At 55.3% G+C, this 27,759-nt stretch overlaps 13 protein-coding genes across 13 annotated transcripts; 4 read left to right on the top strand and 9 right to left on the bottom strand.

Moving 5' to 3' along the window:
* Window positions 1-8: 8 nt before the first annotated feature.
* On the bottom strand, window positions 9-1,542 carry PHSY_002367 (phospho-2-dehydro-3-deoxyheptonate aldolase; the record flags this gene model as incomplete). The annotated part of the gene is made up of 2 exons (XM_012332991.1): window positions 9-1,136; window positions 1,336-1,542. The coding sequence occupies 2 exons, from the start codon at window positions 1,540-1,542 to the stop codon at window positions 9-11; spliced, it is 1,335 nt and encodes a 444-aa protein (XP_012188381.1).
* Window positions 1,543-2,065: 523 nt separating this feature from the next.
* On the bottom strand, window positions 2,066-3,345 carry PHSY_002366 (ubiquitin ligase complex; the record flags this gene model as incomplete). The annotated part of the gene is made up of 4 exons (XM_012332990.1): window positions 2,066-2,411; window positions 2,517-2,716; window positions 2,803-2,922; window positions 3,193-3,345. The coding sequence occupies 4 exons, from the start codon at window positions 3,343-3,345 to the stop codon at window positions 2,066-2,068; spliced, it is 819 nt and encodes a 272-aa protein (XP_012188380.1).
* A 465-nt stretch (window positions 3,346-3,810) lies between these two features.
* On the bottom strand, window positions 3,811-5,766 carry PHSY_002365 (methylenetetrahydrofolate reductase; the record flags this gene model as incomplete). The annotated part of the gene is made up of 1 exon (XM_012332989.1): window positions 3,811-5,766. The coding sequence occupies one exon, from the start codon at window positions 5,764-5,766 to the stop codon at window positions 3,811-3,813; it is 1,956 nt and encodes a 651-aa protein (XP_012188379.1).
* Window positions 5,767-6,640: 874 nt separating this feature from the next.
* Window positions 6,641-10,220, top strand: PHSY_002364 (hypothetical protein; the record flags this gene model as incomplete). Its single annotated transcript, XM_012332988.1, has 2 exons — window positions 6,641-8,720; window positions 10,045-10,220. 2 exons carry the CDS (start codon window positions 6,641-6,643, stop codon window positions 10,218-10,220), a joined length of 2,256 nt encoding a protein of 751 aa, XP_012188378.1.
* Window positions 10,221-10,467: 247 nt separating this feature from the next.
* On the bottom strand, window positions 10,468-12,509 carry PHSY_002363 (hypothetical protein; the record flags this gene model as incomplete). The annotated part of the gene is made up of 3 exons (XM_012332987.1): window positions 10,468-12,118; window positions 12,194-12,342; window positions 12,417-12,509. The coding sequence occupies 3 exons, from the start codon at window positions 12,507-12,509 to the stop codon at window positions 10,468-10,470; spliced, it is 1,893 nt and encodes a 630-aa protein (XP_012188377.1).
* Window positions 12,510-12,786: 277 nt separating this feature from the next.
* On the top strand, window positions 12,787-13,644 carry PHSY_002362 (potential heme/steroid binding protein; the record flags this gene model as incomplete). Its single annotated transcript, XM_012332986.1, has 1 exon — window positions 12,787-13,644. The coding sequence occupies one exon, from the start codon at window positions 12,787-12,789 to the stop codon at window positions 13,642-13,644; it is 858 nt and encodes a 285-aa protein (XP_012188376.1).
* Window positions 13,645-13,779: 135 nt separating this feature from the next.
* PHSY_002361 (serine/threonine protein kinase) lies at window positions 13,780-15,648 on the bottom strand (the record flags this gene model as incomplete). Its single annotated transcript, XM_012332985.1, has 1 exon — window positions 13,780-15,648. The coding sequence occupies one exon, from the start codon at window positions 15,646-15,648 to the stop codon at window positions 13,780-13,782; it is 1,869 nt and encodes a 622-aa protein (XP_012188375.1).
* Window positions 15,649-16,203: 555 nt separating this feature from the next.
* PHSY_002360 (predicted adenosine deaminase) lies at window positions 16,204-19,062 on the top strand (the record flags this gene model as incomplete). Its single annotated transcript, XM_012332984.1, has 1 exon — window positions 16,204-19,062. The coding sequence occupies one exon, from the start codon at window positions 16,204-16,206 to the stop codon at window positions 19,060-19,062; it is 2,859 nt and encodes a 952-aa protein (XP_012188374.1).
* Window positions 19,063-19,272: 210 nt separating this feature from the next.
* On the bottom strand, window positions 19,273-20,385 carry PHSY_002359 (hypothetical protein; the record flags this gene model as incomplete). Its single annotated transcript, XM_012332983.1, has 2 exons — window positions 19,273-19,363; window positions 19,451-20,385. 2 exons carry the CDS (start codon window positions 20,383-20,385, stop codon window positions 19,273-19,275), a joined length of 1,026 nt encoding a protein of 341 aa, XP_012188373.1.
* Window positions 20,386-20,719: 334 nt separating this feature from the next.
* Window positions 20,720-22,876, bottom strand: PHSY_002358 (likely nucleoporin; the record flags this gene model as incomplete). The annotated part of the gene is made up of 1 exon (XM_012332982.1): window positions 20,720-22,876. The coding sequence occupies one exon, from the start codon at window positions 22,874-22,876 to the stop codon at window positions 20,720-20,722; it is 2,157 nt and encodes a 718-aa protein (XP_012188372.1).
* A 534-nt stretch (window positions 22,877-23,410) lies between these two features.
* PHSY_002357 (hypothetical protein) lies at window positions 23,411-23,803 on the bottom strand (the record flags this gene model as incomplete). Its single annotated transcript, XM_012332981.1, has 1 exon — window positions 23,411-23,803. One exon carries the CDS (start codon window positions 23,801-23,803, stop codon window positions 23,411-23,413), a length of 393 nt encoding a protein of 130 aa, XP_012188371.1.
* Window positions 23,804-24,745: 942 nt separating this feature from the next.
* On the top strand, window positions 24,746-25,507 carry PHSY_002356 (60S ribosomal protein; the record flags this gene model as incomplete). Its single annotated transcript, XM_012332980.1, has 2 exons — window positions 24,746-24,871; window positions 25,196-25,507. The coding sequence occupies 2 exons, from the start codon at window positions 24,746-24,748 to the stop codon at window positions 25,505-25,507; spliced, it is 438 nt and encodes a 145-aa protein (XP_012188370.1).
* Window positions 25,508-26,440: 933 nt separating this feature from the next.
* On the bottom strand, window positions 26,441-27,433 carry PHSY_002355 (hypothetical protein; the record flags this gene model as incomplete). The annotated part of the gene is made up of 1 exon (XM_012332979.1): window positions 26,441-27,433. The coding sequence occupies one exon, from the start codon at window positions 27,431-27,433 to the stop codon at window positions 26,441-26,443; it is 993 nt and encodes a 330-aa protein (XP_012188369.1).
* Window positions 27,434-27,759: the final 326 nt, after the last annotated feature.

Below are 27,759 nucleotides of genomic sequence, written 5' to 3'. Positions count from 1 at the left end.
GACCCTGCTCAGTTGAGCGACAGCGTCTCTCCGATGCGCAGACACTGATCGAGCGCGGCCTCGTTCGAAGCGTTTGTCAGCACGTCTGGCATTCCCTCGTCCCAGAGTGCTTGCGCGAATTTTCGTGCGCCACCGTTCGTTGACTCGTCTGTGTCCATGGAGGTTGGTGAGGTGCCGATCCCTTGTGCAGGTCCGGTCAAGCAGTTGCAAGGCGAATAGAGAAAGGGGTCGAAACCTGCCGGCTCGGATTTCAAGCGTTGCGGCAGCATGGTGTCGCGCGAGGAAGAGTCGGTGGAGGTGTCGTACGAAAACTCGGGTTCTGGCTCTGACATCGAGGCGTCGTCGTCATCGTCAGCAGCGACGAGGTTGTTGAGATCGTCTTCGGTCGATGGAGGAAGGGGTGACGGCGAAGACCCGATCGGACCGCTTGCAGATTGTTCCGAGGCAGAATCGTCCGAATCGACACGTGGATGCGGTTCTTCATCCGACGACACGGGTGTCTCGATCAGCTTCTCCTGAGACGACGCTGGCTCGACGACGGTGATTAGACCTGGGTTGAGCATATCGCTACTCGCAGCTGGAAAAGTACGCATCTCAAGAAGCAGCAAGTCGAGCATGTCCATCGCCTCGTTCGTGGTTGGTGGTGGATCGATGTAGCTGGGAACAACGCATCGAAGACCGACGTTGGGCACTGGACCATTTCGCAGATGACGTTCTTCCCAAGAATCGAGGCACATGGGGAAAAAGAGGAGATTATGTTTGTTTGCCACCGCCAATGTGTCGACGTACCATTCTGGTAGCGCTTGGGCTTGAGCAGTGTGCTGTCGGAGTGATTCTTGCGCGTTACAGCTAGGCATCTCGCCCAGCGTTACTACCTCAGCAACCTTCTTTGTGCTGCACGGATGGGAATTGTAATCATCGGCTGGAGTTGCTGGTGCCGATTCCTCGTCGTTTGTCGACGAAATTGGGGGCGACGCTGACGGCGGCAGGACATGCTGCGGATAGGAAGTCGGCTGGACCGATGGCGCCGACTTTGAGCGGCGGAACGAAGTCTTGCGCGTTTTCGTCGTTCGTGGCGATGCAGATGCTTGACGAGCCATACGAGCCTTGTGCTCATTCCATGTACACACCTTGTGCTGTCGGATACATCGCTGACACGATTCAGAACCAGGCGCTGGGCCTGGACACTTACGATGATTGTTGCCTGTTGTTGCCAAAAGCGACAGTGGGAAGCGATAAGCCGTCAATAAGTACTGGAGTTGCCAAACAATGAAACAAGGTTGACGGCGACTCACGGCATACATCGCAAGCACGAGCTGCTCGCTTTGCCTTTACCTTGGGGCTGGGAGTCGGATTCTCGGAACCACCCGAGGAAGTCGAGGATGGTCGTGTTTCACTCAGAGGGTCTGGAAGGGGATCTGCAGCGCTCTGAGTTTCAGGAACGACCGAAGGAGTGGAAGATTTGGGAGAGGCGTTCGAAGTGCTGACGAGCCTAGGAGAAGGCGAATGGTACAGACTGATCGGCTCGAGCATCTCGAGCATCGTGGCTGCTCAGCGCTGCGGCTATCCTGGTGGTGACAGCGACGGTATCGCTGAAAGACGACCAGGGTAGCAGGCCTGACAGCCGTGAACAGGAGAACAGTAGTTGCATTTTGGTGGGGTCTATATAGATGCGCGAAGTGCGGCTGTTAGGAAGCTGCGGAAGGAAGTGGATATCGAGAGAATCGGGGAACACTGTTGCGAGCGCGAGAGTACGACAAGAGGTGACACAACATTGTCAGCGGATGCAGCTTTAGTCGAAGAATCTCCTGAGAGAACGCCTTGTGGCGAAGATAACATTGGGAAAAGGGAACGAGACAAGGACAGATCTGTTGAAGCGTGTCAACATCTATTCATTCCGTCGAGCAGCGGAGAGCATGTGCAAGGGTCGCTGCCGTTGTCAAGAGACGTGTCAAAGCTTGTCGATCAGCTCCGTGACGCATGTACGACCTGCAATTTGGTAGTTCGCTGAGTTTGCTGTCACGGAAGAACTCGATGCTGCCGTCCCTGCTTGGCGGTCATACGTTCACACGCACACGATGGGTCGCGACGCGCTGTAGTGAGTTGAGAACCAGTTCTCTTTGCTAACACGGAAGTGGTATCGTACAAGCTTGTGATCTTTGATCAACGGTCCTCGGCCCATTCCTACATGTGAAAAAGTCGTCAAAGATGAAGAAAGAAGAGGTAGACAGATGATCAGCGTCATTTCTCGAGGAATGCATACGTTCCGGCGGCCGCGCAGGATTAGCCGTGTGATTGTGACGCTTACGTTTTCCTTTCGGATTTGTGCCTCTTCCTCCGCCGAGAAGTCGTTCTGAATGTTGAACAGCTTTCGGATCTCCTCCGGTGTCTTTCCCTTGATCATGTTGGCGCTGTAGAAAGTGAGCGTAGGGAGTACACGATGTTATAGTTAGCATTCCAGGCCAAACAGTCAAGCAGCTGCATGTAGTACGGCTGCGGATTAGGCGCAAGCTTACACAGTCTTGCAGCCGACGTCGAGGAGGGGCTTGATGTCGAGGTAGTTTGCTGCGAGGATGATCTCGAAGAGCATCTCCTGGTCGACCTGAATGAACTTGGCGTCCCAGTCCGAGATATCGGTGGTACGTCTTCGCGACTCCTCTGCATCGTCAGCGGGTGCGGGTGGGTCGCCACGGTGGTGGGAGCAGTATTCGAGAACCTGCGTGGAATGTATGTGGCGTCCAGAGAGTCAGAAGTCTGGAGGTATGCTGCCTAACCGTCTCGACCCGGTCAGTGATAGCTTACCTTCTTCAACACATTGGAGGAAACGTTGACAAGAGGAATGGGCTGATCAGTGTCTCCGATGTCTATCGCGATGAGGGACCATGACGAATGGTGAAAAACGTTTCGAATCAGTACGGCGATCTACGTACGGCGAGCAGCAACACGGGAAGCTAGTTACCTTCAAGCATCTGCTTGATGAGGACGGATCGTTCGGCGACGTCGCGATCGACGGTGAACTGCTCGTTGTCTGAGGTGGTGAGGCTGACCATATCTGCAGTAGTTGATGATGAGCGATGTGATGGATGACGAAAGAAGGCAACATTGTCGATGCGTCGACTGAGCCGATTGATGGAGCGTCAGTGCGCACCCACAGCCGCCGCTTGCGCTCCAGCGGGTCCAACCTAATTTCACCTGCAGTGACGCTGCGCTGATTGAGCGCTCTGCAGTTGCTCGTGCAAGAAAAGTCAAAGGGATAACTCCACTCGCGTCCGCATATCGGGTTGCCCGATGCATGTGCCTTTTCTCTCGAATAACGGCCACGAATCTGGCCGCCTCACAGCACATCGCAACGACTACAGCCTCGGTCAGTCGAGACACGTAGCCAGGCTCAGCGCACGATCATTCGAGCTCAGCCGACGACAGTGTGTGAATCCTTCTCTGATTGTATGAGTTGTGCGGGTGTTGAACAGCATGAGAGAGGAGACAAGGTTGAACTAGTCGTACAAGCAGATGGAAACATGGTATGTGTATGACGATACAAAGACGTGCGGACAGAGAGGAGAATGCGAGCAATGAAGAAGAAAGCGACCAATGATAAGAGGTATCTGAGAGTAGAATGCGTTGTTGAAAGCAAAGGAAAGAATGCGTGACGTTACGTTGAGAAGCCCCGAGAATGTCCGAAAGAAGCGTGATTGATTGTTGTATGCAGAGACGAGAGAGGTTATTCGATCGACGAGGTCAAAGACGGCGAGGATCGAAAGAGGCGCGCAGTTGATGCAGGCCGTATAAGAAAGAGGGATGCGCGCTACTTCACGCTGCAGGCGCAGGTGCGGGAGCGTGTCCGCTGGAGTAGCCGTTGCCTTTGACAAGCGATGAAAGCGAGTCGGCGACTTGACCAGCTACGTTGCCGACGGTCGAGGCAACGCCGTTAAGCGAGCCATTGGCCGTCGACGTAGCTTTGGAAGCGCTAAGGAATGGTTCAAAGATCGAGTGGTTTGCTTTGAAGTCGTTGTGCACCACATTGACTAGGAAGTAGCTATTGAACATGTCTTCGAGGAACTTGCGCGATGGCGACGACGGCTCGTACACCTTTGCCCAGTTCCTGCCGATCTCGTAAGCCTCGTCCTTCCAGGCGAGGAACGAGATCGACTCGACAATGGTGGGCTGGATGATCTCACAATGTGGGAACACGCCCCAGGTGACGGCGTTGGGCGCCTCCGAGTTGGTGTTGGTGCGCATGTCGCCCTGCGAATTGACGGCGTGGTAGGTGATCTGCGGGTCGGCCTCAATCCTGCTAATCAAAGCGTCGAGGTCTTGAGGTGAGACAAAGAATTCGAGGTACGCTTTCTGGTAGACGTAGCCGTTCTTGGGGCCCCAGCCGTGCACCTTGTCGTCGCTGCGAGCACCGTCGACGGCGGGCTGCGAGTTGATAGTGAGGAAGCCGAGCTGGTTCATCTTGGTGAGCTTTTCGCTGATGACCGAGGTTTCGCGTGCGACGGGCGTCTCGGACCATGGAAGTGCCTTGACCTGCCCTGCGCAGAATTTCTGAAAGAGGGCCTTGACATCTTGGAGAGAGGTGGGTGTGCCCCACATCTCCTTTGCCTCGTCGTTAGAGTAACGGAGCTTGACACCGTACGCGTCGACATCGCCGTATGCGGGCGAACGAGCGTCACCCCAGCGACCATTGGGGAACTCGTCCCAGGTCTCTGTGCGGTTGACGTAGCTCTTGGCACGGTTTGCCCAAAAGATGGGACGAATCTTCTCGTCACGCCTCTTGGGAGTGAGACTGGGCGTCCATGGAAGAGGGCTGACCTGGTTGACCGAAGGAGTGAGGCCGAGGTAGTCGAGCAACATGCGCGAGCCCTTTTCGAGATTCATGGTGTAGATGTGCAGTCCGCTGATGCCGAGACCGGTGCCGACGATCTTCTTGCACATTTCGCCGACGAGGCGGGTGCCGATCTCTCGCACCTTTTGGTCGTCGTCCTTGACGGGATCGAGAGCATCGTGGAAGTATTGTGGAACGAGGGTACCGAAGCGAGCGGTTGCACGCTGAAAACCACCGTAGGTTTGGATGGGCATGACACCGGGGATGATGGGGCAGTTGATGCCTGCAGCTCGGACGTCCTTGACCCACTTTGCAAAGATGTCGAAATCGTAGAACATCTGTGTAAAGATGAAATCGGCGCCGGCATCGATCTTTTCTTTGAGGCGCTGGAGCTCCAAGTCGGCACCGTCGACAGCTTCAGGGTGACCCTCTGGGAAGCCGGCGACAGCGATGGCAAAGTAGTCGCCGTACTGCTCGCGAATGTACTCTACCAACTCCTTTGCGCGGGAGAAGCCAGCAGCGTGGGGTTCCCACTCGGACTGACCAGCAGGAGGGTCACCGCGGAGGGCGAGAATGTTGCGGCAACCGAACTCCTTTGCCTCCTTGAGCGCGGTGTCGATCTTTTCGCGGGGCATGTTGGTGCAGGTGAGGTGCATGCAAGTTTCGAGACCGATGTAGGTGTGGACGGTCTTGACGAGGGAAGCGGTGAGATCGGAGGTGCGACCGCCGGCATTCCAGGTGATGTCGACAAACTCGGGACCAAGATCGGCCATGCGCTCGATACGATCGTAGAGGTTGGTGAGACCCTGAGCGGTACGAGGGGGGAAGTACTCGAAGCTCCACCAGATGCGGCCTTCCTTTTCGGCCTTTGCGATCTTGTTGGTGATCTTCCAGGAGGTGTCTCCCTTGGGAGGAAGGGCGGAGTCGACGCCGTTGGACATGGTGGCGATGTTGTGGCAGGGGGGGGAGGGGAGTGGTGAAGGGAGTATCCTGAATCGAAGACGACGTCAAGGTTGTGTATGCAAGACGTGTCTATGAAATCAGAACAGTGACCCGAACACGCTAGCGACGGTTGAGAGTAATGATGACGAGATATGCAGCAGCAGAGTGACGTCTACTCGACTGTTGACTGATCAAAATGATGGTGGTGATGGATACGGTAGGACGGAGAGTGGCTCGTTGGTTGAAAGTGTGGAAACGCACAAAGAACGTGAACGTGCGTGCGCCTGGTGGCGGTCGCGGTCACCAAGTAATTTCGCAGCGATTTCTTCCTGTCAGTTGGATTTTCTTCTTGATTTGACTTAGCTCAGGGTCCCGAGTCGAATCGGCTGTGGCATGATTTTCCCCATTATTCCGATTCGCAATTGCTGTGCTTTTTCCATGTGCTTGTTGACAGACGTGATTGCAAAGATGCTTTGATCTCTGATTACTCGACTGGCAAGAACGTGGGGTTGGCTGAAGTAACCATGACTAAGCTCAGGGCTCGCTCCGTGACAATCGCTTGGCAATGCAGTCACAATGCATCTGAATTGCCGAGCCGTGTCACTTTGGTGAAACACTCTTCTGGACACCCAAAGTCGACCAACACCATCTCAACCCTGTCTCCGCTTCTCTCCACATGGCATTGGTCTCATCATACACTACCCGTCGCAACCCCCCTTGCACAAGCATGTTCGCACGGCTTGCGACACTCTTGCTTGCCGCTTAGTTCGTCTTGAGCACTTCTCTTTCTTCCAGTAGCCGCACTCATCCAACTGCCTCTTGATGAGCAAAGATGATCACCAACATCCTCGCACATCTCAGGAGCCGTCCAACATGAGTCGCTTTCGCATCCGCAGCAGAGCAGGCTCGCTCCTCAATTCTGGCGTCGATTATCTTGCCACCCGTGACTGGCAGGCCGTTGCTGGCTCTGCCCGAGCAAGACTCCAACTCCCCTCCGCCGCAGCCCCATCCTCATCCACGCAGCACACCGCCGCCAAATCGGCCAACTTTTCCTCTTCCTCTTCGCTCCCTCGAATCAGAGATATGTCCGGTCGCGCTGGTGTCGAGAATGTCGTTCTCCTTCCAGGTTGGGCTCAACGCAGAGTGGCACGCGATCGTCATCCTCAAGGCTGGGCCACAATCGACGCTCCCGAGGATCTCCAAGACGGCGAGGTCGAACTACACGTCTCGCTCCATGGCTTTGTCGCAAAATCCCTCGACGCTCCCAGTAGAAGTCAGCGCATCTTCAATCAAATGGCGCGCCAACTTGCCGGTCTTCCCAAGATACGGCCCCAACCAGCCGGCTCCTCGATCCTAGATTCCTCTCCCAACGCCACCTTTGTCGACGAGCCGCAGCAGATAGATAACGATGATCCTCCAGCTTCCCAACCAGATCAGCACCACAATGAGCATCTCACCGAAAGGATCGCACGCAAAGTCATCGAAAACGCCGACGATCAAACCCTCGTCCGTCTCATGGAGGATCTCCACGCGTTTCCCACAGATTCTGCCGCCGCCAAGGAAGCCGCAAGGGACGACCAACACACTCCCTCCACACCCAGCCGATCTAGCACCTTTGATCAGCCCCCAAAGAGGACCGACACCATGCTTTCCGGCGGCTCAGCTCAATGGCTCTCCAGAAGCCTTGATGAAGTCACCCTCTTTCATCAAAACCTCTCTCGTCGATTGCAAGCCTACTGGGTCTACAGGTCCCCTCACAAAGACGTCCACATCGATGTCGCGCCCGTCATCAATGGCGCCGTCGCTCGCGATCAAAAAGGAAGCCGCCTCACCCTCGCTTCCACCCGTCTCACCACCGATTCAACCGGTCAATTTGAACATCGTCTCGTAGTTCCATGGCACATGCTCTCCGCTTTCTGTCGCCACTTTGCCGACCTGCTTCAAGCAACGCCCGATGAGATCGAAGCGCTCGAAGTGAGAGCAAAGCTGCTCGACTCCTTCGCCGAAGGCTCAACTCAAGCCGCATCCGAAAGTCCTTGGCGACGCTGCCCAATTCACGAGGACCATTCTCGCCGAGTGAGGGTCATATCCGACATTGACGATACCATCAAACACACCGGTGTCGTCCAGGGCGCAAAGCAAATCTTGCGAAACGTGTTTGTGCTTCCCTATCAGGAAGCCGAAGTAAAGGGCATCTCATCCTGGTATCATGCCATGACCGACCTTGGCGCTGGCCTTCATTATGTCACCAACGCCCCTCTGGAGCTTCATAGTCTCGTTGTCGACTTTCTCGAGACGGTCCGACTTCCCGTCAGCCACCTCGTGCTCAAGCACTACCCTAGTGGTGCTCGCAGCCTGCTCTCCAGCTGGCTCGAACCTGCAGGTGAACGCAAGCGTGCCAATGTCGTCAAGATCCTCGACGACTTTCGCAGCTCGCAGTTCATCCTCATCGGCGATAGTGGCGAGCTCGATCTCGAACTCTACTGCGCTTTGGCAGCGGAGCGTCCAGACCAAGTCCGTGGCGTCTTCATCCGCGACGTCAGCAGTCCTGCTTCCCTTCAGGCAGAGTCGTCTGCCTTTTCCGCCGCTAAAGCCGCCGATGGAGCTGCGGCTGTCCATGCTTCCACATTGGAGGATGCCATTCCGAAACCTCCTCGAAGTGCCGTCACTCAGCCAGCCTCGGCGCGCCACGCTAATGTGGCAAAGCCCGCCTTCTTCGATACTTCCTACCCACCCCGAGCCCCAACAGCACTCGACTTGCCGGCCAATCGATATGCAGATGCAGCCACCGGCGTCGCTCGATCCAATCACACCCTTTCCGAGCAGGAAGTCAGGCAAGCGCAGGCATTCCAGACTCGTCTCAACAGAGCTACCAGCATGCTTCCGCGCTCCACCGTCTTCAAGCTTTTCAGGGTAGGCGGCGACGTCGAGGAGCAGGCTTGCCAACTCGTGCGTGAGTTGCAGCACGGCACGAGACCGGCTGATCGCCCGTCATAGAACAATCTCATCACACATCGCATAGGCCTCTGCCCATCTGTATCAATTGAAGCACATTCCCCAGCATCCCCATTTAATCCTGAGAACGGTGCGCGCGCCAGCATCGAGAGTGAGATTGAGCGCATCTTGCTAGTCGCATCGGTCTGCGACGGCAAAGGTGTTTGCACTTCGTTCGCCATCCGCCCGTCTGAGTGCGACGCCGCAGGGTCGCATTCCTACCAGATCGTCTGTCAATAGGCCCACAGGTTTGAAATTGCTGTGAAATGCGTCACTTCTGTCCATTGATCAGAGTGCCGAGCGTGTTCAAACTTCCTCATATTTGTGTGGACATTTTCAAATATTCTCACTTGCATTTTTGGTCCTTTATATCGTGATAGCACACAAAAAAGAGACTTGCGATTTGACGTTTTGCGCACAGGCGGCAAACATAAAGACATGCACGTATCCCTAAACTGAGTCGACTAAAGAGACACGCTGCAATCTTGCACGAGCGAATTCGTCAATCCTGCACGATCGAATTTGTCAATACAACACACTTGTTAGACGAACAATTGCTACTAATGGCCTTAAACGAGGTGATCAGTGCATTACACTCAGCTCCGGCGGCCAATCGCAAGATACTCTCTGGATGCTTAACAAACCCTTAAACCTCTTTTACCATTTTCAAGTCATTCGAGCATTTTATCTCATTCTCGACAAATTAAGAAACATCGTTAAAATGCCACAAAGATACATTGTTGCTCTAGCGTCATTTTCCAGAATGCAGAAATGTGAATTACACGCCGATTATATTGTCACCAAAATACGACGTTTTTCTGTTGCGCCACCAAATGGAAGCAAGAACGGCTACAATAAGGACCATAGAACGCTTCAAGGCAACCGATCACGTATTATCCCTCGCAGATACCGGCTCACTTCGTCAGGATGTTTTTGTTGTTCATTGGACCAAGCATTCGTAATCACTGCTCTGGGCTCCAGTCAGAAAGATATATAGCCACCATGCGATGGTAGCTTTCCATTCGGACCCAGAAGCATAGATTAAGGCATCTCGATGCAATATGTCTGTTCTTTCGAATCTTCGCCGACAATATGATGCTGGTGTCATATGGCAACTTAATTCGTCGGAATTCTATATTGCAAGGAAGAAAATAGGACGCCGCTTCATAATGACAATCAATCCCCACCAAGGACGATGAAAAGTCTGGATAAACGACTTTAATTTTTTCGAGTTTTGTTTTGCGAGCAGAGGAAACATGTGCGTGGCCTTTTCTTGGTTGCAGGTCGCGTGCAGGAAAACACGACGACTTCCAGCGCGGGGAGTCCACGGCTCAGTGCGGATGATGTCCGCAGAGATGCCGCACTTCACCTTGGCGTGCCAAAGCTGGGAACGCACGTCATGGAACAACTCAACGCATTCAGACGCACCCGCACATTTCACCTGTCTGTCATCTTTTAGCGACGCAACCAAACTCGAAATGAGACGCGAAGATCCTCAAGTGGGCAAGGCAGTCTTAGCCATTGCCTGGCAGCAAGCGTGGCCCTAGAGGTTGCTCATGACTGGCAGGGCAGCCCACACCATTGAGCAACAGCTGTTCAGTTCAGGCAAGTCGACAGGCTTCAGAGAGGCAGTGAAATTCCAGACTGATGCACAATGATAAGTGACACTACTGAGCAGCTTCACTGAGCAGCACGATCGATCCTGTTCAATGACCGACGGGATGAGAAGGATAATTGCTGGAGCCGCCGATGTTCATGTTGCCCATCTGCTGGTTCAGAGCCGAAGCGTCGGGCTGGGATGGATACGCTCCACTGTACCCGCTAGAGGAAGGATGACCCTGGTGTTGGAAATGCTGTTGTTGATAGGCTTCACTCTCGGCCCTGGCTCGCTCGAAGAGCCTGCGCTTCTCATCGTCGTGGGGGGTCGGATTGTACTGTTGATCCACAGACGGCTGCTGGTAGCCCATAGACGGCTGCTGGGTTGGCTGCGTGCCGGAGGGGATGCGACTGCTCTCTCCATAGCCCGGGTCAGCGGCTGTGGAAGCAGCATCCTGAGGATATGTATGATGTTGCTGCTGTTGATTGTATGGGTATTGGCTTTGATCGTGCGAAAGTGAGCCGGACGCGCCTTGGTGGACGGGTGGGGCGTGCGCATTGGGGTATGCATAGGCAGACTGCTGGGCGTAATCGGCCGACGAAGCGGAGACCTGCTGGGTGAGTTCGGGTCGAGGGCGAAGATATTCTTGACTGGACTGGCCGCCGGGGTTGTAGCGAGAAAGACTCTGCTCCATCATTTCGTCAAATGAACCGCGAGCGTGTACGAACTTGTCATTCATGGCCTTGAGCTCGGTGATCTTGTTGCTGTAGCGGTCGATGAGCTTGACGATCTTTGGTCGCATGGCGAGGGACTTTTGATACAAGTCTTGCAACTCTTCGTCGTCGGCAAGATTGTCCCTTGCAGGATCAAGACCGCGAAGTTTGGTAAGCAGCCTGTCGATGTCGGCAGCTTGAGAGAAGATGCGAGCCTCCATCTCTGCTTCTCTCTGAAGTTCATCGGGAGTGGGGTCGGGAAGCACCTCGACGTAGTTGACGGGAAAGATACCTGCCTCTCCCCTAACTTCGCCTCTCCACCAGTGCTCGTAGACGCTGTCGAGGACCCGAATGATCTCTCCTCGAGAAAATGCAAGCTCACCTGGCTCTGTCGGCGAAAAATCGTACAGAGCTCGGACTCGAGACGCAACAGCTGGTACCGGGGCTGCCGAAGTGGGTTGCACACTAGATGCGGAAGCGGTGCCATTCTGTTGAGGCGGTGCGTGCTGTTGCTGGACGGGTGCATTGTGCGACGATGGCTGCTGTGAGTAGGAGGTGGTCAAGGCTGGTGCTGGGGCAGAGGAACCGGATGCTTCGGCCTGCTGTGATTGGTAGGAGTTCCAGGCGTTGCGTCCGCCTTGGTCCTGGATTGAAAGCTCGAGCGCTCTCCTCAATTCTTCGTCCTCGGCTCGGAGTTGCTCAGAAGTGGGTTCTCGGGGTGGATCGACTGGGGCGTCTTCGTCCACGACTGCGTCTTGTGACTTGAGCGACTCATAGGTTTCCTTCATGAGACCGAGGCTTTGATCGTCAAACTCTCCGGCCCACTCCTTGACGAGAGCCGAGCATCTTTTCTTGACGGTAGCATGCGTGTTGCGGTCGAGGCAGATGCGGGCGAGAGTCTGGGTGAAGGATCGGCTGGCAAGCTCCTGATGAGCGGTGAGACCGCAATTTTTGGCAACGGCGTCGGCGAGGGTGAGTGCATAGAGCTGGACGTTGGCGTTGCGATGCACGAGGCGCTTTTGAATGGCGGCGATGCAATTGCGGGCGCTGTGACGATTTAGGGCAAGGACCGTACGTCAGTGCACAATCTTTAGGTCGCAATGGTGTGAGCAAGGAACTTACGCTGATTCTCCACCTGACGAGACCTTGTCGCAGACCTCGAGGTTGAGCTCCCAATTTTCCGAGGTGAGCTCGTCGGAAGTGGCCTTGAGCACAATGTCCTCGAAAGGATTCTTTGCTGTAAACATGTTGAGTGCCTTGCTGCTGCGATTCTGAAAGCGTCAGAGAGCTGAGCGACACGGATGAAAAAGGGTAGATCGAAGTGGTGATGAGGTCGAGAAGGAACCGATTTGAAATGTTGGTGGTTGTACATGTACACTGGGGACCTCTGAAGAGGCTGTGTGGTCCGTGAGTCGGGGCTGAGCTGCACCAAATGCATGCGTTTCGCTCACGTTGCAGTTCAAATTGACCACACGCCGAATCGCACCGCCACGAAATTCTCGGGATCTAACAGCTCGCCTTAGAGCTTGTCTGATTACGTGGTGATTGAGTAGGCTTGTGGCTCAGCTTGGCTGATGGAACCCTGAAAATGCCAAATTGTGCGAGCTTGTGTTTGTGCGTGTTTGGATTCCAACACCACCGCATCCCTCCATCATCTTTTGCATCGCCTCGCACCACCCCACAGAGACCACTCGGCTCATCTGGAATTGGCGAACATGACTGCAGCAGCTTCATCAGCAGCCGAGCTGTCTGCGATCAATCTCGACAACATTCGCCTGTCCACACACCCCGACGACGCGGCAGATGATTCGGACGCCGACTCCTTTGAAAGCGCCAATGATGGTCCGAGTATTTCAGTACAGCATGACGACGAACCGCCCGCATTCCCCAGCTTGAACAGTGCTCAAAGACAAAGTTCGTCGTCCAAATCTAGTACTGCCCAAACGTCCTCGTCCACAAAGGCCGCCGCATTTCTGAATTCTGTAGCGCCGCGACCACTCCCGTCCAGCACGTTGATGGCTCCGCCACCCTCATTGGCTCCTCCTCGTAGCGGTGGTCTCGCTGCGCCCCCATCAACATCGGCTCTCACAGCACCTGCCGGTGTCGGGGGCGCTTCTGGCGCGAAAGCTTCGAGCGGCAAAAGCCGGAAGAAGGTAGCTCTTGCACCCGGCTGCAGTCCCCTAGACTGGGCCAGACTCAAGAACAGCACCGATCTCAGAGGCGGCGTCACTTCCCTCTTGAGAGTCACGCCCTCCGAGCTTAAAAAGCATAACACGCTCGAGGACGCATGGTCAGCTTTCTACGGCAAAGTGTACAACATCACACCCTACCTCCGTTTCCATCCGGGTGGTGAAGACGAATTGATGCGTTGCGCCGGTCGTGACGGCACCAGATTGTTTGGTACGTTTCTACAATGTGGCTACGATATCCAAAAAGCCTCATTCACTGACTTCTCACGTCTGATTTCGCATCGTTCCCTCCGTTCGGGTCACACAGCTCTCACACATTCGTGGGTCAACATTGACTCGATGATCGATACCGCCATGGTCGGTATCCTGACCAGCGAGACGTGAAGCACAGTCGCAAGCTGAGCAACCACACGCAAATAGACGCATGATAGATTGTACATTAGAATCACTATATACCCACTGCATCAATCAACGAGGGCTCGACCGTTCTCATACACGACTAGGCCCCGGGTGGCGACTTCAAGCAAAGCCTACCAGGCCGACGCCCTTTTGACGCTTGATGGCAAACAGCTGCTTCGAGATCATCCCGTACGTGGCTTTCCTCGCCAAGTTCTGACCGTCTTCAAATGCTTCGGCGCGACTGGCCACGTCGTTGCCGTCGTGCGATTGCGCGTGCAGCCAGACCTGCATTCCGGCGGTGGACCACCATTCGTGACCGCGTAGTTTGAGCTCGTCGATGTTCATGCGGTGCGGTTCTGGCGAGACGAGCATCTGGAAGATGACGAAGGCGGTCATGAGCACCTCGGGGGTCAGCTGCGCTGCCACCGCGGCCGACGCCTCGCTTGCGGCGCTCGACAAGGTGGAGGAGGTCTGCACGGATCCCACGGAATAGTCACCAGCGTTGGGTGCGTTGCCGCCGCTCATGAGCGACTTCAAGGCATCCAGAGTGTCAAAGTAGTCGGCGCTCTCGCGCTCTGGTACGACGGACCGAAGAGCCTCTCCGAAGACCTCCCAGACCTTGTTGGTGACGCGCTCGAGCTCGTCGCTGCTGTGCTCGGCAGTGGCGAGTAGGTGCGATGGCTGCTTGTGCGGCGGTGAAGCAGCAGGCACTACTGGCTCCTGAGCTGGGACGGGATCGATGGCCGCCGATGTGTCTGCGACGTCGGCATGACTGATCTCGTGGGTTTCTGGCTCGCGAGAACGCTGGATGGTGAGGTCGGCGGGATCGTCGAATGACTGAGAAACGGAAACGTCGTCCAGCGGTTGCGCCACGCTGATAGCGGACTGGTCGTGCTCATCAACCGCGTCGCGAGTCTGTGAGTCGAAGTTGAGCTGCTGTATCTGATCTTGCTCGTGATCCTCATCGTCTTGGGTGCGTTGAGTGATGTCGATGGTGTTGTCCAAAGAGTTTTGCTGGACGTCGTCGTCAGCGATGCTGGCAGCCTGATGGGGAGACTGCTGGGTGGTGTCGTCTGAGTGTTGCGCTCGAGCGAGGGAGGCACGTGGGAAAGCACGTTGAGGGGTGTGCTCACGAGGTTGCCTCCTGCTAGCCTCTGCGTCAGCCTGAGCCCTCTGTTGACGGTCGAGCTCTTGCTTCTGCCACTCGGAGCGCGCTTGACGGAGCTCTTCGATCATCTCCTCTAGAGCGAGAATCTCGAGCTCTTCCTTCTGAATTCTTTCCTGTACGGACGAGAGATGCGCGTTGAGCTCATCGTTAGCAGATTGGGAGGCCAAAGCGCGTGCGAGGTCGGTGTCGGCGGAGGGGAGCTGCGATGATGGCAAAAGTTTGCCGTCTGCAGTGGCACGAAGGTCGGCCTCGCTCTGACGGATCTGCTTCTCGTAGTTCTTGATGTCCTCGTTGAGCATAGCATGCGTCTTGATGAGACCTCTGATGTGCTTGCGCGTTCTGGAGCCCTTACCGCACGTGTCGTTGAGACGCTGGGCTGCGAGGAGCAGAACGCGGGGATCGACGCTCTGTTCGTTCTGGGACTGGAAAGACTGCTTGTTGGAGATGGTCTGGTTGCGCAAGGGAGTAGGAGGCTGGACTTGGCGAGGTTCGGGCAGACGAGGAGCGAGGAGGAGGTCTGCCTCATTGGCATCGTCTGCACCATTGACTCGAGCGTTGGGGACGTGAGCCGACCTGGTGCCACTGGGACCAGCGCGAGAGGTGGAAGCGGATTGGGGAAGCGGAGGATACCAGAAGAGGCTCGCTTCAGTGCGGTGATCGGCGTCACGAATGTAGGTGTAGATCTCGAGACGTTCGCGGTTCAGTACGGCCGAGGTGAAAGGGGTGGCATCGGCGCCCTTCCTGGCTCGCTTGCGTGCAGCGGCCTGACGCGAGTTGATGGCGTCGAGCGTGTTTGTGAGCGACTGTAGAGCGTTATCCATGATTGCGATAGTGGAGAGGACGAGGTGAGACGCCGAGATGGTGGTAGCGGCGAGACGGATGCACGCGCGCACAAGATCTTTTCAGTCGTCTTTGCAAGTGTTGTTCTCTCCAGTGCGGATGGCCCGATTGATCTGAGCCAAAGTGTTGTTCGAGCGGCGCGTGTTTGCTTGCGCTGCAGTGAGAGCGACGCGTCGAGCAAATAAGTAGCTCAAGTTTTTCTCGACCGAGAGTAGCCGCGCGTTAGTTGCTGGTACGGCCATGTCCGAGCATCCGTTCGGAAAGAAGCCACAAAAAAAGAAAAAGTGAAATTTGGTGTGACTTGGTGATACATATCGCGATGCTCGCTCGCAGCGATAAAAGCGCCTCGGACCCTGAGTCGCTCTTGCCTTCTGATTGTCGTTTTCAGTCAATTCTAGGTCGCATTGTGATACTCTCACTCAGTCTGCCTGCGACCCGTATCACTTGCACGTTCGTTCGTCGCGGCTAACTTTTCCGTCTCTCTCTTCCCCTCCTCACGCCAAGCGCAGCAGCCATCCAATATATCGGTGCACACCATGTGCGGTACTCGAAGGCCCAACGGCACCGACGCTGACCTTTCCGCAATGGCACGCAACCTGTCCATGCACGGCTCCGACAGGGACTCATCGCCCGCATCCAGCGACAGGCATCCTTTCGAGCAAGACGGCGCCTCCCCCGGTACACCTCCTGCCACCCGAGCAGACGCCTCTCACTACTCCGAGACCGACGAGAAGCGGCTCCACGAATCAGACGGTCATTATTGGGCCCACAGGCGTATCTCGTCGTCCCACCACAGTTCACCTGCTGTCGATATCCCTACCCGGCTTCAAGGCTCTTTCACAGCCGACTCGCAGAACGAACTCGAGCCCACTTTCGCCTCCACCTCTCTGGCAGAGCGTTCTTCCGTCTTTTCCTCTGGCTCACTCATCGACGACCGTCGTTCTAACGCAGATCTCGACTTCTCCGGCGATGGCAGCCACGTCCCACCTCCCAACGTCGCTACCATCTTCCATGACACTCAGCCCACTAACAACTCGCTGCCCAAACATACCAGCTTGCAAGCAGCTCACGATCAGGCTCACTTTGCTGCTTCCCCCGCAGAAGCGGCCGCAGCCGCAGCTGGTCTCGGCGCTGCTCCCCATGCACCTCTACCACCTCGTCTCGATGCTGATCCGTCTCACTTGAGCGCCTCCAACGTTGCCGTCCACTCTGAACTCTCCGGCGAGCTCCGCGCCCTCTACACAAGTCTCCAGACCTGTCTCGAGCTCAGAGATAAGTACATGGGTGCCAGTCTTCAAGGCGACATGCAAGACAACCCCAAGAACTGGGATGCCGAGTATTGCGCCCGTCACGCTTCTGCCAATGCCGAAAAGCCTCCTAAATCCAGCTCTGGTCCCGTTGCCGAAGGCTCCATCAAGATCGACGGCTCCTCCTGGGACGTCGATGCAGGCAAACCCAAGCCGTGGCGCATCTATCCCGCACCTCCTCGTCCGCACTGGGAGCTCTTCAACCCTCCACCTGAATCGTCCTTCGTGGTGCGTCCAACCTCTGTCAATCCGCTCCCGCCACCCATTCCACCTGCTAGCCCCGCCAACGCACAGGCAGCCCAGGCGCTTCTCGAAAGCACTGGCGGCAAGCCCGGCCTCTACCGTGAACAGGATGTCATCATTCCTTCCAAACACATCCGCAACAAATCCGACGTCACTTGGGACATGGACGAGACCGGTGTCATCCAGGTCTACGAGGGCCAAGCTCCCGCGGCACTGGCCACTCCCACACAAAGCGTCGACGACGCATCATCGCCTGCTGCCACGTTCACAGGATCCCGAAAGGAACCGCTCTTCAACATCCCCACCATCCGAGAATACTTCAAGGATCTCGACTACCTCCTTGGCGTCATCTCTGATGGTCCCGTCAAGAGCTTTGCTTGGCGTCGACTCAAGTACCTCGAGAGCAAATGGAACCTTTACTTCCTCCTCAACGAGTACCGCGAACTCGCAGACATGAAACGTGTCCCTCATCGTGACTTTTACAATGTGCGTAAGGTCGACACCCACATCCACCACAGCGCTTCCATGAATCAAAAGCATCTGCTCCGATTCATCAAGGCCAAAATCAAGCGCTTCCCCGATGACGTTGTCATTCACCGTGACGGTAAGGATTTGACGCTCCAGCAGGTGTTCGAATCGCTCAAGCTCACCGCATATGATCTCAGCATAGACACGCTTGACATGCACGCGCACCAAGACGCCTTCCATCGCTTCGACAAGTTCAACCTCAAGTACAACCCTATGGGCGAGTCACGTCTTCGTGAGATTTTCCTCAAGACCGACAACTTGATCAAGGGACGCTACCTTGCAGAACTCACCAAGGAAGTCATGGCTGATTTGGAGCAGAGCAAATACCAGATGGCCGAATATCGTGTCTCCATCTACGGCCGCACCAGGGGCGAGTGGGACAAGCTGGCCAGCTGGGTGGTCGACAATGGCCTTTTCAGCCCTAACGTCCGATGGCTAATCCAAGTACCGCGTCTCTACGATGTGTACAAGGCGAACGGCACCGTCGACAACTTCGAGCAGATCATTCGAAACGTCTTTGAACCGCTGTTCGAAGTGACACAGAACCCCCAAAGTCACCCCAAGCTGCACGTTTTCCTTCAGCGTGTCGTCGGTTTCGATCTGGTCGACGACGAGAGCAAGCCAGAGAGGCGAGTTCACAAGAAGTTCCCCGTCCCCAAACTTTGGGACTTCAAGGATAGCCCACCGTACAACTACTGGCTCTACTACATGTTCGCCAACATCTCGAGTCTGAACCAGTGGCGAAAGCTTCGCGGTTTCAACACGTTTGTCCTTCGACCTCACGCAGGTGAAGCTGGAGACACCGACCACATGGCTGCCACCTTTTTGACATCGCAGTCCATCTCTCACGGTATTTTGCTGCGCAAAGTGCCCGCCTTGCAATACCTCTACTACCTCAAGCAGATCGGACTGGCCATGTCGCCTCTGAGCAACAATGCGCTGTTCTTGTCGTACGAACGCAATCCGTTCCCCAACTTCCTCAAGCTCGGTATGAATGTTTCCATCAGCACCGACGACCCGCTCCAGTTCCATTTGTCCAAGGAACCGCTGTTGGAGGAGTACTCGGTGGCGACGCAGATCTACAAGCTGACGCCGGCGGACATGTGTGAGTTGGCACGCAACTCGGTGCTGCAGTCAGGGTGGGAGATGGAGATCAAGAGGCATTGGTTGGGACCCAACTTCCAGGCGCCAGGTCCGAAGGGCAATGTGGTGGCCAAGAGCAATGTTCCGGATATCAGGTTGAGGTTTAGGGAGGAGACGCTGAGGGAGGAGCTGGATTTGGTTTGGCAGAATCAGGCCGCACCCGCAGCGTATTGATCTAGAGGCGCGTTACTTCATCGTGTGAAGTGTAGAGCTTTAGCTCGACTGCAATTGAAACATCTTCACGGAAGACCACACTGTCAAGAACTTTGCCTGTGTTTTGCAGTCGTCTCAGAGGATGAGATGTGAATGTGCGAATGAGTTGCTGCATGTATTGAGGTGTGAAAGGCGGGACAATGCGGTGCGCGAGAACGGCAAGCGATCCTCCTACGCCTGCGAGAGCTCAACAGCCACCTTTACGGCGCCCAACAGCGCTGTGAGTTGGATCTTTTCCGAGCCGCCTGTACTCAATCGATGTCTGTGAGCGGGAATAACGTCAAAAGGATCAGCATCACGGAATTTCCTGCACCGCGACTGGTTGTGAGATGGTCGGTTTGCAACTTACTCGGTGTCTGCGAGGTGGTCCAAGAGGTAGATCCTCGATTTGGCGGGCAACTTGATGGTCGCCAGTAGGTCGTACACTCCGCTGATCATATCTGCCAGTGCGATTCCTTTGGACGTCTTGAGTTCCGATACGGTTCGGTAGGCCGTTGTGAATTCGTCCTCCATCATTGATTTGAGCACGGCCTCGATGTCCTGCGGATGTGGGTTTCCGGTGCAGTTGTAGACGGCGGTTTCGTCGATGTGATCGGTGGCAGCGTGGCAGGCCTGCAGAACGTTGAGTGCTCTCCTCATGTCTCCGCGCGAAAGCTTCAACAGCGCCTCCTTGCCATCTTGAGTGATGCTGCAGCCTTCGTTTTCGATGACATGGTTGAGACGGTCTTCCACCTGGTCGAGTTCGAGCGGGTTGAAGCGAAAACGTGTGCAGCGAGATTGGATGGCGGGGATGATCTTGTTGACGTAATTGCAGATGATGCAGAACCGCACGTTTTTGGTGTACTGCTCGATGACACGTCGAAGCGCACCTTGGGCGGCTTGGGTCATGGCATCCGCCTCGTCGAGAACGATGAGCTTGAACCCACCTTTGGAGCTGAACACGCTCTTGGTGCTGGCGAAACTCTTGATCTGCTCCCGCACCACTTCGATACCTCGATCGTCGGACGCGTTGAGTTCGAGCACGCTGTTGCGGAACTGTGGACCGAAGATTTTGCGTGCCATGGCGAGGATGGTGGACGTTTTACCTGTACCTGGTGGTCCGTAGAAGAGCAGATGTGGTAGACGATTCTTGTCGATAAAGTTTTGGATGGTAGAGGTGATGTCTTTGTGTGATACGAGGTCGTCGAGTGTAGCGGGACGATACTTTTCCACCCAGGGGAGCAGGTCGAGCTGCTGGTCTGAAGCGGTGGCATCGTCCGCTTTGCCTTTGCCCTTGGAACTCATGATCGGTATGGTTCTAGCCGCTGCTCTGGTGTAGGACGGATCCGTGGTCGTGATGTATGAAGGAAGGGGAAAGGTCAATGCTCAGTCAGGAATCTGTTGTTCTTTTCTCAAGAGTTGGCGGAATTTGTGTCAGATGCTTCTCTCGCATCACTCTACGCGACTCGCGAGTCGCGCGCCCTTTTCGGTCATGGTCGGCTCAGACAGACCACGCGCCGCCTGCCAACCCCTCCACACTCTGTTCTTGCTGAGACACATACTACCCTTGCACATCATACGCGCACACAGAGGCCCACTCTCATCGTCCGAATCTTGTTTCATGACTGCATTTTGTAGATCAAGCGATACCAACCTGCATCACGCCAACACGTGCCAGGTTGCGTGCAAGTGAGAGTCTGACTGCATCCAGCTTGTCAGATGCTTTGATCGACGATTGCGTTCGCTGCTTATTCGGTCCCGCTGACGTCTTTGACTGTTGCTGAGACGATTCGACGCCCAGCAGCTGGTTGAGGTAGCCCAGAAAGTGTTCCGACATGTCGGGATGCATGGAAACAGCGTTGGTGATGCGCTCGACGATGCGAATCAACTCAAAGGTCTGGGAGCGGTCGAACCAGGTGGCCTGACCGTCCTCGAGCAGCGGAATCGCATCCATCAGCAGAACCGCAAGGAAGCGCTCCGGTGCAGCCTCGGTGGTGACGAGCTCGACGAGCAAGCCTGCAGCTGCAGCCCACTGTCCATCGGCGTAGAGCCGGTGAAAGTCGCGGAAGCGTGCCAGGAACGCAAGTCGCTTCGAAAAGAAGCCTCGGGCGTGCTTGTCGAGCACCACGTTTTGTTCGTCGTCGAGGTCGTCACCGTCGAGATCCAGACCATCCGCTGGAGTGACGAGCGAGGATGGGAAAGAGTCGACAATTCGGTTGAAGGCCTCGGCGCCTCGTGTGACGTACTCTCCCAAGATGGTATCGCAGATGGTGCGGATGAGAACCGTGTCCGATGCTCTGACGCAGTAGGCGATGGCGATACCGTATTCGCCTTGCTCCATCAGCTTTCGCGACATTCGACGACACACGACGCGAGCTTCCAACTCGAGACCATGATCAGAGCATGCACGCAGAACCTGCTCTGCCCTCGCCACACCCGTCGCCTTTCTGCTTGCTCCACCGTCTCCTGCGTCGGCGTCCTCCTCCATCGCGTCGTTAAGTTCATCCGAGCCCTCGTTGGGATCAGGCCCGTCCAATGGAACAGACAAGACGATGTGCGACATCTTCTTCCTTCCCGCTACCCCACACGCCGCCAGATAGTCGATGCTGATCCTCCACAAGCCTTGCTCGTCCAACAGACTCTGAGCGTACTTCAGCAACAGATCCTGGCGAAGGTCGCTGGATTCTCTCTGCTCGTCATCCTCGAGAAGACCGACCTTGTCGGCAAGATCGCCCAGATGAGCTCCCAGCCAAATGTCGACGTCCTGCGCCTTTTGCACCGCCTGACGCACTTCGCCTTTGATGAGGTATTGCTGCACAAGCTCGCTCGGAATGGTGCCGTCGATGGGAAATTGTTCGAGGATGATGGCGGCGGTGGTCGGAACGTCGTCACGTTTGAGGGTTGGGTGTACCAGCGTGCCCCAAGCACCGAGCGCCTCTCGCCAGTCTTCGCAAGCCTCAAAGATGCGGTCCTTGACACCGGCCATGAGCTCGAGCAGACATCTGAACTGAGCCTCGTACTCGAGCCTCTCGTCTTCGATCTCCTCGGTGTTCCCCGCTTCTGCCTCCATCTCGTCCATCTGCTGCTCGAGACCGCTGATGAGTTTGCGTACGCTGGCGAGCCAGCTACGATGAGCTGCTACGAATTCATGCTCCATGGAGAAGTGTGTTGAGCGAGGCAGGGTGGAGAGGAGCTTGGCAGCTTTCTGAGCTACGCTACGGATGACGGGAGAAGAGTGCGAGTCGAGCGACTTGAGCACGGATGCTGCCGAGGTGTGGAATCCACGAAGAACGCAGCGAAGAACGTAGTCCCAGTAGGATGGGTGCTCGTGCGGCACGGCTGCTTCGGCGATCTCTTGACCCTCCTCGGTGGTAGGTGCCACGTCGAACGAGTTGAGCCAATGTAAAAGCTCCTCGCCAACAACACTGATACCGCGTCCGTCTTTCGGGTAGTAGAGCACTTCAGCGAGGCGAAGGATGGTCTGCGCATCTCGCCAGTTTTGGAAATGCGTCTCGTCCAAGTTATCGTCGAGCTGTATCCTCTCGAGGTAGTCTTGGATGGCGCGCGCATAGTGCTCGCTTATCCTGTTGTAGTATAGGATCGTCTCTGCCGATGGTAGGACGGATGTGGAAGTTGATGCACGACCAGCTCGGTCAGTGAGAAGGGCTTCTTGGTGGATACGCTGCAAGGAGGTGAAGATGGTGTAGGTCTGTGTGTAGAGCGCTTTGAGGTCGGACGAGGTGCCCCAGTCGTAGCTGACCACAGCAGGCGCTGCCGCTGCGATACTGGAAGGCATATCGAAATGCTGCGATGGCGAAGATGACTATACGGAGGACAGCATTGATGTTTGACGTCGCGACTGTGCACAGTCCGCGTTGAATGTTTTCGAGTGTTGGTTGACGAATTCGGGATTCGGAAGCTCCACTCCACTCTGGTCGGAAGAAAAAGAAAAACGAAACGCAGATTCGCGTGACGCATTCTAAGGACAAGAGCTGCTCAGCCTGTGGACTCTTGATGCAGCGCTGAAGATAGAGTCTGAGTACAATTGGCGTTAGTTAGCATTCACAGGCTAGCGTGGCGAAGACGAAAGGCGGCCTTTCTAAGTCAGGCGGCATTCGTGGAAAAGCAAAGAGAAGAGCATGTATGATTGCTTAGAAATACAGATTGCAGAAACGAGATGATGCGAGACAGGGTATATAGGATCGGAAAGGGCGCAGTGACAGTGACAGTGTGGTGAGAGCAGACCGGAAAGGCGACGAAGAGACATTGCCAGAGATCCGAGGTGGCTTGAATGGGTCGACGATGCTTGCAGGTGTTTGACTGCTGCCACTCATGCGGCCATCTGATCGGCTGACTCGGCAGGCTTGGGAGCGCGCTGTTTGTTGTCGATACCCATGCCAACGGCTCTCAAGCTCTCCTCGATGGTGTACGCGGGCTCCTGAGTGATCTTCTTGGCCTTTCGCTTGTGGAGTTTGGAGGCGATGTGTGTCAATTGGTCCTTCTGCGAGGGAAAGTTGCGGTCGCATTCGACGCAGTAGAACAGACCGAGACCGGCCTTTTCGACGTCGAGTTCCCTTGGGTTCTGCAGCTCTTCGAGCTTCTTGGGATCGTTGAGGTTGGCCTGGATCTGGTCGGGGTCGAGCTTCCTGGCTCTTGTCCTCATGCCACGCTTGACATCACGTCGTGCGTGGTGGGTCTTTTTGCCGTGTCGTGTGCGCGTCATGATGCGTAAACGAGAGAGAAAAGCAGGTGATACAGTCGGAAGATTGCAACACCCCGTCGTCGATGATGGTGGCGGCAGATGTGGAACGACAGTGAGGCATAGCTCGGCGAATCCAGAACAGCTACGCAAGCAAGGGTCTCTTGCTTTTTCTATGCATCTCGAAATTTTGGAAATTTTGGGAGCGAGACGGTCGCGACTCGATCGCAATCTTGGGAAAGCTAGTCCCGATTTAGCACACTACCGATCGAGGCCCATGCAGCATCACGTGATATAGTACGGCCGAGGTTTGATTGCGACGGAACCGAAGATGAACTCAAGCAGAATTTCGGACAGACTCTAGTCCGCGACTGGCGGCGGCAGCAGCAAAGCGGAAATCCCGATAGGAATCGAGACTGGCGCAACAGGCTCAGCAGCGCAGTGAGCGGTTATTCGAGCACACTGTACCAACACCAAGCCGCAACTCCATCGCGATCTTCTGTTCCACCGTCAAGACCGTCAACACATCACATATCGTCAAAATGGTAAGATATCTATCGACATCGGACAATGCAGAATCGACCACAATGCCAGCCTCATGCCAGTCATGCACGCATCACCACGAGGCAGTCACCAATCCAATCGCAGCAGCAGCAACAGCAGCACGACCAGCAGATCTACATGACCAGCACACTTCGACCACCTTCTAGAACTGTCCGCCTCGATACAGCCTTAGCGGCTTGATCGCTCTGTTCGCGGGATCATTCGCCTTGTTTCAAGGATGTTGGGTATATATGTGATGCAGGCGTCGCAAGGTGTAAGGCTGCAAAATAGTCGGTAGAATGGAGGATGAGATGGCGGCATGGACACGGGACTTCAGGATGGATACGCAGGGGGTCTATGGCCGCGACCCGGTGTTGCTTACGCTCTCCCCGCATTCGTTGCTCGTTCCGTCGCCGGCGTCGTATGGATGCATCACTGTACGCATGGATGTTGAATCGCAACACCTGGACACGCAACGGAACTGGTGTGGATGGAGCATCAAGAACAACTTCTCGTACACAAGCGGCTAAGATGCCCGTTCATGGATGCGTTCAAGCACGTGCTGTCATCGCTGTCATCGTTACACACCGGGTCATATTGAAGCGAAGGAGTCGCCTTGGCTCTTCCAGTTCCTAGGTACGAATGCTGGTCATAAACGCATATCCGACAACGAGTCCATCTTCACCACCTTGGTTAGAGATCGCACCAACACTCAAGGCGCCCTTTCTGCCTCCATTCAGTCTCAATTCGACATGCGTCTCGACATGACACGTTCGGCATTGTCTGGCAAATTCTGCGTTGTCCTAACCCAGCTACTTGTCTTCACGGCACCTTACTAACCTCTACCCATTCCTGCTGGTTCTTCCACCACAGTCTCGTCTTTACGTCAAGGGTAGGATCATGGGCCACAAGCGCTCGCAGCGCGTTGCCAAGTGCCACACCTCCCTCATCAAGATCGAGGGTGTCGAGAAGACCGAGGATGCCAAGTTCTACTTTGGCAAGCGCGTCGCATACGTCTACAAGGCCACCAAGGAGGTCCGTGGCTCCAAGATCCGCGTTCTCTGGGGTCGCATCACCCGCGCTCACGGCAACTCGGGTGTCGTGCGTGCCAAGTTCGCCCACAACATCCCTCCCCAGGCTTTCGCCGCCCGTGTCCGTATCATGCTCTACCCATCGAGCATCTAAGCGTTCCCTCTCGCCGAATTCGATACGACATTTCCTTTCCGACATTCCTCCACTATCACACACATACATCAAAAAGGCGATGATCTCGTCTGTAGATTCGTAGCGTCGCAGCAAGGAAAAGGTCAAGCATGATCGCGATTCTCCGGGGGAGTGTTTGTCACACCCCTTGTGTTTTTAGCAAATCTGGTTCTCTTTTCTTCTTTCTCATTTCTTTTGTCGGCCTTCCTCGCGCGAACACGATCGACTCCAGCTGGCTACCCCTTCTTCCGACGACTGCATCCACATCACAAAAGGCAATGATCAACTCACATACGCCGCACCACCTCCCACACACACACACCATGCATCTTGTGACGCGTTCCACCCATGAACGACCGTCATACACACATTTTTTTCTACTCTTTGCACCAAAAGAAATGCAGAACATACGCCCAAAAGACTTGCCTACTTCGACCTGGCCTGAATTACCTCTCTTCGCTTCCTTGTGATGTTGAACACGTTGTCCGGTGTTTTCGAAGGTTGACCCTCGCCCGCCGCTCCCGTATACACGCCAAACAATACTCTCCTGTCACATCTAGTCGCGAATCTTTTGTGCCCCCACGATTCGCGACTTAAAATAGACAGGAAACATTGATCAACCCGACAACCACCTCCCCTTTTTGGGGGTAATGGTCGTTGGCAGAGCGGTTCTTGCAGATCGTCCCTGATTCCCAATCATGAAGGTGTAAAACGTTTTGAAGGGATCGCACATTTTTTTTCTTGCCACCTCCCGTCAAGTCTTTCACATGTTGGGTTTGGTTTTATTGAAGATGAAGTTCAACATCACGCAAAGTTTTGGCGAAAGAGATATACTGTATGGTGAGATGCTTTGTTGTAGGAAATGCAAGTTGATACAAATACATGCTATGCTGTGGTGAAAGAGAGTGTGCAGTGTCAATTGTCAGACGGTGCGTCGGGATTGACCCGAGTGTATTGGGAGCGATCAGGAGTCTGACTCAGAGTCCTTCCGAATCGACCGAAGAGAGTGTTCCGTATCGAAGCGACACCCTGCATCGGTCGGAAGGATGGAAATCTGAGCTCGCCACCGATGGTATTGCGGGCGAGGATGAGCCACATGGGAGGCCAAGAGTCGTCGGCTGATACCGGTCCCAGACCCCTGTACGGTTCGTCTTGTTCGGTGACCGCCGGTGTGGTATTGCGTGGACGTCGAGAGAAGCGTCGAATGCGACTCGTGTCTGGTCTATTGGAAGGTTCTAGAGGTATTGGTGGGGATTGTGGGGATGGTGCAGGATCCGGAAGAGTTTCTTCGGCGGGTGGATCTGGTAAGAACTGTCGGGCCAGGATCTGGTCGTATATCGGTCGCAATCGTACAACTGCAACGTGATGGGTGAGGCTGGTATGCTGTCTCTTCCTCTCGTCATCCTGATCCAGCCCGAACAGATTCGCCTCTTCATCGCGCACATTCCAACCCTGACCCAAATCGTCCTCGTCAAACAACGTCGTTCGATCGTCCAGCTCGCTCGGCTCCTCGTCGCCCTTCACCTCATCCTTTCCCATCTCGAAAGCGATGACAGTCATCAAAAGCTGCGCGCCCCATACGACCGCATCGATGAGAAGCATGTGTAGTCGACCGGGAAGGGTGGTGTGACCGACAAAGTCGATTAGGATCGATTCCCCGGTATTCGTCTTGCTTGCGGGAGTCCACAAGTGTACTAGGGCCCAGGTGAGGTTGAGCGAGCAAAGAAAGACGACGATGAAGGGTAAGGACCATGTCGGGCAGATCTGCAGAGGATTGCAGAACTGGACTTGCAGGGCAGCCTTGACAAGGAGGAGGAAGGTGCGGTTGTCGAGAAGCCATGTGTAGACGAAGAGGACGAAGCAAAGCAGATCCAGCGACTGGATGAGCTCCTTCCTCTCGAAGTACATGGTTGTATCGGCAGGCTGATGCGCTCACGATCCCATTGCTGCCATGTCTGCGGTGGAGCTGAGGTCGATGCAGAGGATCGTCGTTGCAGAGACAGACAGTCAATCAGCGCGTCGTTCCCACGTTTCTTCGGAAGGTCCATGCGCTCGTCGGGCTGCTGCCGAGATGTCGCTGTGACTTGTTGAGAGGTGGAGCTTGGCAGCGAATCGGAACTCGCCTGGCACCGCGTAGCTGAACATCGGGTGATTCTAAATTTGGGCGAAGGTGGACCCTTGAAATGCAAGTCACAGACGCGCTTTAAGCGCTTTCGACAGTTCGCGTTGCTTTC

The sequence above is a fragment of the Pseudozyma hubeiensis genome (genome assembly GCF_000403515.1).
Source record: "Pseudozyma hubeiensis SY62 DNA, scaffold: PHS23, whole genome shotgun sequence".
Classification (NCBI taxonomy): Eukaryota; Fungi; Basidiomycota; class Ustilaginomycetes; order Ustilaginales; family Ustilaginaceae; genus Pseudozyma; species Pseudozyma hubeiensis.
The sequence above is the reverse complement of the archived record's forward strand: the minus strand, read 5'-3'. Positions and strand labels throughout refer to the sequence as shown.